Source organism: Penaeus vannamei, chromosome 17 (assembly GCF_042767895.1).
Source record: "Penaeus vannamei isolate JL-2024 chromosome 17, ASM4276789v1, whole genome shotgun sequence".
Lineage (NCBI taxonomy): Eukaryota > Metazoa > Arthropoda > Malacostraca > Decapoda > Penaeidae > Penaeus > Penaeus vannamei.
Window position 1 is genome coordinate 17,596,015 of NC_091565.1, and position 7,500 is coordinate 17,603,514.

Consider the following 7,500-nt stretch of genomic DNA (forward strand, 5'->3'; position numbering starts at 1 on the left):
TGAATAGTTATTTTGGGTTTTCAAGGGCTATTGTATAAATATGTAGAAAGTCTACTTTGGTAGGGAAAAAAATACTTTGGTATAAATAAGAGATTAAAGGAAAAAGACATAAGGAGGTGCAGGGTGAGCAAAAGAGTAAAAGAAGGAAAGAAGGAAGAGAAGCAAAGGAGAGTGGGAAAGGCAGAGTAAGAGGAAAGTCTGTTGAAAGAAATTGAGGCCATACAGGAGCATGACAGATATTGTAAGAGGATGGAGAGATGAAAGATGGTGGTGAGGAAGAATGTGGGATTGGTATAGATGCAGTTAGTTAGAGAATAAAGTAACAGAGTAAGAGTAACAGCAAGTAAGAGGGAGAGGGATAGAGAAATAGAAAAGGGGGAAGTAGATAGGGAAAATGAAGGACTTTGAATAAGGGGGAGAGACAGAGAGAGGGGTGGGGGAGGGGCAAGTATGCAGGCAGATAGGGTGACATATATTATATTCCCAATCTTGCATCCAGTAATTACTGCAACTCAGCAGCAAATAGAGCATTACCATAGAAAATGTAAGAACGTATTTAACATAATTTTTTTCCTGGTCTTCAAACTAATCTCTAGACATACAGACTTTTTAAGAAAATGGTCAGCCAATTTTTTCCATGTTATATAGGTACTGCTCAGTGCAATACACCATCTAATGGTCTGTAACTGAGTACCATGGGCTGTAATTTGAGCTATGCAGAGGTTACCATTTTTTCATTTCAAAGGAATATTTACTAAAACAGACCTAGTGAAGGTATGTCTCTTGTTTGTTTATTATGTATACTTGTCATGCTTAATATGCAGTAAAGAATGAATTAGTGAATATTTAATCAGTAGGATATAACTTCCTGTTCATCGTCATTTTCCATCATCTGCATATTGAATATTCCAGTATAATTTTGTGTTGCTTTGTTCCATGGAAATGTACAAATAAATCTACTTGTGGATGTCAAGTTTCTGTGATGTGTTAGTAATGTGATGTTTGTTGGTTTGTTTCCTTATTTTGAGCTTTGGTGTATTTGTTAGCAATATATAGTATTAGTATTTTATGAAGGATTAGCGCACACCTAGTTCTAAGCAAATTATGTGGATATGAATATAGATAGTAGTGAAGTGTAAAGAAATGATAATTATATTGGTGGACAAATCGGTATGTATATAAGTAGTAGTAAAATGTAAGAAGTTGATAAGGTTAGTGGATAAATTAGATTTAGTAGGATCCTCTTAATGATTGTTCAGAGATCTTTCAAACACAATAATATCTCAGGTACATGAAGTGCATGATGTAAAAGTCTTGTATGAATATACAACACTTGGCAACTCAAGAGCAGGTGGAAGTTAATCCATGCTTGAAATATAAGACCCTTTGCCACATTGCAAATGGTAACTTTACATGTCTGCACATGACTCCAGCCATGTTTATTCTCTAGCCCAGGTGACTGTTAGGAACATTCATCCATGTTTTTCAGCTTTGAGTCTAATTTTGTGTGTGTGTGTGTGTGTGTGTGTGTGTGTGTGTGTGTGTGTGTGTGTGTGTGTGTGTGTGCATCTGTGCATGTGTGTGTGCATCAGTGCTTGTGGGTGTGCATCAGTGCATGTGTGTGTGCATCAGTGCATGTGTGTGTGCATCAGTGCATGTGTGTGTACATCAGTGCATGTGTGTGTGCATCAGTGCATGTGTGTGTATGCATCCGTGCATGTGTGTGTATGCATCCGTGTATGTGTGTGTATGCATCCGTGCATGTGTGTGTGTATGTGTGCATGTGTGATTGTGCATGTGTGTGTGTGTGATTGTGCATGCGTGTGCGTGGGTGTGTATCTGCATCTTTGTCAGTGTGTATAATGTCTGTGTTTTTGTGTTAAGGGGTTATTTTAGTGAGAGAAAGAAAATTGTCTATAGTTATCTTTCTGCACAAAGTTGATTTCTTATTACATATACTTCTAATGGCTACTCAAGATGTTGCTTTTATTTTCAGACATGTGGACCTGACAGAGGCCCAAAATATTTTTTCTTTGCAATTAATGCAATTAGTTTAGTTTTCCAACTATGTTCTTTTGATCACAAATTGTTGTAAATTTGATACTGAATTTGTCTTTGTGGTCATAACATTATAAAGTAGAAAAGAAATTCCATGATTCACAGGTGTTGCACTAACAACTTTTATAACCATGTTAATTAGAATGATTAGATGCATTATTTTGTTGGTTTATTGATTTTATTTTTATTTTTGATATAGATATACTTTCCATTATGTAGTTGTAATTGTATGATCATACTCATAAAGGCTGACTTCATACAGTGTCTGCTTCTGGGGACAATTGAAGGACAAACACACAGTCAGAGACATGCAGTATTGCATCTCAGTGAATTGCACCCACACACAAGCATGTGACACACACACACGTCTGTACATGCGCACACACACGCACTCCCACTCCCACACACAGATTTCCTTGGATATGAGTAAATTTGGTAACCCTTAGTATGCATGTCTCTTCTTATCTATTCCTCTCAGCTTTGCTAGAATGGGTAGCTATCAATTATCTAAATTTCTTGCTTCTTTTTATATTGTCAAGAACTACTCATGCAGCCAAATTCACATCTTACACAACACTTTGTTGCTTCCTGAGCAACATACAATGGGCCAGTTCTCAAGATAATTGAAACACACACACACCTATTTCATGATTTGAAGGGTTGTTTTTGTTGGTATTTATTAATGTGTTCTCATTATTGAAATTACTACTACTACTACTACGACTGAATAGTACCTTAGCTTCAAGTGCCTAAGCTGTGGGGCTTAATCAGAAAGGAATATTGGGAAATATAGATCCAGAGCTGGCATTTACCTTTAAAAAAATGTACTTGGCATATAAGTTTGAGTGATAGAGCTATGATCCTTATAATAGACCAGTATGAGGGGGATTTGAAGACCCACCCTTTCATTACCAGTATGAAATGCCAACACCAGGTGGAGTGAATACCATCCATATTGGATGGTATGTAGTAGCTAAAAAGAATGACTATCCACTATTTAATTCAGACTTTAAATGAAAGGTGTGTCCATGTAGAAGATACTAGCATCTTGTCTGTTCAGAAAGGGAAATTCGATTGGACACTTAGTTTCATCCATGAAAAGTCTGCTACCCAGGATGAGCTTTAAATAGGGTGTAGGTACAAAAGCAAAGAGTTCAGTTGGGATACTACTCGTTTGGTAAGTTAGAGAAAGAACCCCATAGAAGAATGAAACAAATATAATCCACCTATGAAGCTAAAGCAGTAGTTACCAACCTTTTTACACTCACGACTTCTTTCTCAAACCTCTTGCACATCCATGATTCCCAAACACCAGATGTTCCATTTACCATTTTCTAGGGCATAATTTAGGCTAAGACAAAAATAAACAGATTATTTAGTAATTATTTACCCAATGGTAATATGATAGACCATAGAGACATGGCTTCATATCATATTCTTAATATGAACACAGGCAAACTGGCCAAGGTTTCATGACCGCCCAGGTAATCCCCAAGGACTAAAGTGTAACAGGCTCCCCCCCTCCTTCAAGATGCTGTTCCAACAACAGGAGAAAAGGTCATTTACATCACTTTGTCTTTTGCTCCTTTTAGTCTTCATTTAGTGTGTGTGTGTTATTTTTGTAATTCCTGTTACCATTGTTATTCATGAGTTAGTTGCTTATTATAATAGTCCTTTTATTTTAAATCCCAGTGTTTAGCCTTATTACATAGTTTCCCTCACTACTGAACTGTTCCATCATGATTTCCTGTAACATATTATAGTACAAAGGTTTCTAACTGCCATATTTTTCCTCCACAGGTAATTGACTCAAACAGCCTCAGTTGGAGCACACGGGTTAAAGGGTTTGCAATTTGCTTTATCCTTGGTTTCTTGTTTTCTCTCCTTGGCTCTGCGCTGTTCTTCTTGCCCAAGGGAACTATCTTGTTTGCAATATTTTACACCCTGGGCAACGTCATGGCACTTTCAAGGTGAGCTAAGAAGATTGTAATATAAGTTGAAGGGATTTAGTTTGCACTTTTCGTATGTCGGTTTCTCCCTTCTAGAGATAATGATTATGTAATTCATAGGACAGATTGCACCATGGACAGTGCATATAAATGTATTTCAGAAAGTAGAGTTCTATATTTTTAGATTTTGTTTTGGTTGCAATATTGATAAAAGGATGTATTATGTAACACATTATTAAGCACAAAAAAAGGTGCTCCATTGGTTACATAGTTACTCCTTTTCAGTACATGCTTCCTGATGGGACCAGTAAATCAGTGTAAGAAGATGTTTGCCAAAACCAGGATCATCGCCACCATCATCATGTTTGTTGCCCTCATCATGACTTTGATTGCTGCATTTGTGGTATGACACTTTTTTTCTTTTTTTTTATGCTTCTCAAAAAATTCTTGTGAGATATAGTAAATGTTAAATGATATCTTTGCTGTATAGTAATGTTACTGAATTTGTATTTTCTAAAGTCAAAGGAACTAAAACAGAAAAATGTGATTTGTGTTTCCTGACACTCTGTTGGTCAGCATGTACCACGTAGGAAAAACATGCATATCTAGGATAAGGACAGATATTAGTAAAGTTCAAGCTTAGTATAAGATCAGTTCATGTTTATTTAGGAAATTTGAATCATACATTATGTAATTCTGCTCTTATGATCATTTTGACAAAGTTTTTATGACTATCACAAAATTATTTTTTTGTTTTAAAGGAAAACTTCATTGATGAGTCTCTAGTCCCATAGGTTCAATCTATACTCAAAACTAAAAACTCATAAAATTATTAGAGGGTAATTTTTCAATTCTAATTTGATTTTCTTTTCCACAGGTCCACAAGAAAGCTTTGGCACTGTTGATGGTGATTATACAATTCTTAGCTATGACCTGGTATTCCCTATCGTACATCCCATATGCTCGTGATGCTGCCAAGAAGTGTTTTGCTTCCTGTGTCGATGTCTAAGTGAATCCTGTTCCTCCTAAGAGGTCAAGTGATCTCCAAGAAAAACGTTTATCTGTTTAGATATTCTAAACATGAAGATTTTCACTGCAAAAAATATGTTCTTCCAGTGGTCATGAAGCAAGAATGGCTTAATATGTTTTGTTAATTGTTTTTGTTAATTTATGATAATGAATAACAATTTTGTTTAAAATCAGTAAGGTTACCACACTGACATTAGGAATGAGAATATCCCCCCCCCCCCTTTTTTTTTTTTTGAAAATATGATAATGTTTCTTGTTTCATGAATGATAGATAACTTTGCTCCATTTTAAATGAGATAAAAATAACCTTTATTCTTCAATTCAGTAATGATTAACTATTAGCATGAGAATGATTTTGCAAACTTTAATGCAGTTTAATCTTTGGCAATTTATTTATTGAAACTTTATTTCTGGAGAATGCTCTTGAAGCACACATTTGTAGATATGCCGTCCTGTAGTGAAAAGTTTTAGAATGCATACGTATCAATTTCCGTACTGATGTGAAAAACTGTCACAATTATAGTAGACTAAATAAGGATCTGAAAGTGGAAAAGGTTATATATACTTCTGATTTGTTTTCAGCTTTTTTTTTATATGATCAGTATATAAATATAAAAGAAATGATAGATTTATATGTAATTCAGATAATTACCAAATTACTGATGTGGATCATAGTTTGATATTTTGATTTGATTGTATGATATATTTTTGTAAAATCAAAATCTTGCTAATGACAAATTATATTATTTAGGTATTGTCCTCCATCCAGGGACAAATGGCATTTCTAATTTTTATTAATTGCAGTTGTGCAGTTAGATATGGTAGTGAACTATGATACAGGAAATGTGCATGTGTGTTTAGAAGCAAAAAAACATGTGCTTATGGGAACAGGTGTAGAAGAAAAACATGTAATATTGTAAAAGTTTTTAAATTTTCTAATAGAATTACTTGCCTGTTTCAGCTGACTGCAAGCAACATTTATCATTTAATGTACTGGATTATCTAATATAGATAATTGTTGATGTATTTTTGTTGTTACTTTTGTGTCTAAATATTTATAAGCAGGTTAAAGAAGCCTACAAAATATTTTTACTAATTGTTTGTTACCATTCTCTCATCTTATGCAGAGGTAACTCTGAATTGTTTAGACAAATGGGATATTTTTACACATTGACTTGCACCCCCCTTACTCACACCCAACTTCTCACCCCCACACATATAAAAGCAAACTTGGTGGAGAGTAAAGCATTAAGTTTTAAGAATATTTATGTTTAATGTAGACACATTTTTTTTGCCTCATTAAATGTAGAGAATAACGTTACCATTGGATTAGGCACCGTATTCTATCAGAGAATTATTAGTATTTTTTTTTTTTTTTTTTTTTTTTTACTTTTTTCAAAACTTAATTGAAAGAAAGATTTGTGATTCTTGAAAGTATTTTGTGAATGGTAAAAGTGATTATTTTTCTATATGTGAAAGTAAGAGTACATTGCCTACATATAAATGTCAACTATTATATATGTGTATATTTTGCCTCATGTTCCCTTAATTATGCCAGAGGTATTATATCTTATGGCATTCCATAGATATAAAGAAAAATATTGTTGGTTATCAGTAAACAGATGTAAAAAAAAAAATCAATAAAAAGAATTGTGAAGAGAGGGTATTATCCAGATTGTCTTTTCTGAAATTTAGTATTGAGAAATTCAAGGCTTTGTCCTGACAACAGTAAATAAGAAGTTGATTTTACAAAAATGTAAAGATATTGATACTCTTATATCAAATATATTACTGTTTACAGAACTTAGTCTTGATTACTCTAGGAATAAAAAAGGATTTACAAGATTAATGATTTCTCCCGGAATGTAAGTTTAGATAAGTTGGACAAGAGGACTCTTTCTGTGTGCTGTTTTGTGCCTTTGGGAGGGGCCGCTTTGTACAGATGGCCTCCGCCTTCACTATTTCTTCCATACATCTTGCTCACTGGATGTTGACACATTTATACTTTGCTGCAGGATAACAACTTATTGTTCTTGATAGTGTTTTTAGCATTAACCATTGATAATGTTTTATATGTTTTATGAAATCTATACCAAAGCATCTGTGCTTGTGTATCTTGCATGGAATATGAATGATTTGTAATAATTTCTTAACATCTAGAAAATTTTCAGTGACATTAGTGTTGCTAAAAACAAATATGGTCATTTCATTATTTATAAGAAAAATGTACAGCCTTTAATTCATATATATTTGTACAATGTCAAATTTTACAAGGCAGGGTCCTAAGTTATTTACCTGTAATTTAAACTTGTTTCACTTGCATTCTAAGAGAACATCTTAAAGAAGTTATAAAAGGTGTAAATCTTTTCATTTATGTACAAATATATTATTGAAAATATGAAATGTATTATTTGTCCAAAAGGGAATTATGGTTATGTTAAAATACTGTCTGTATAGATGTAAG

The 7,500-nt window shown here is 33.7% G+C and overlaps 1 protein-coding gene across 2 annotated transcripts in view; it reads left to right on the forward strand.

The window, feature by feature from the left end:
* Positions 1-7,434, forward strand: part of LOC113828722 (vesicle transport protein SFT2A) — an 18,051-nt gene extending 10,617 nt beyond the window's left edge. For both annotated transcript variants that reach the window (XM_027381739.2, XM_070132023.1), the window contains 3 exons: positions 3,859-4,028; positions 4,293-4,410; positions 4,885-7,434. In XM_027381739.2, the coding sequence (XP_027237540.2) occupies positions 3,859-4,028; positions 4,293-4,410; positions 4,885-5,016 (420 nt within the window). In that variant the 3' untranslated portion in view covers positions 5,017-7,434. The remainder of the gene's footprint in view (positions 1-3,858; positions 4,029-4,292; positions 4,411-4,884) is intronic.
* Positions 7,435-7,500: the final 66 nt, after the last annotated feature.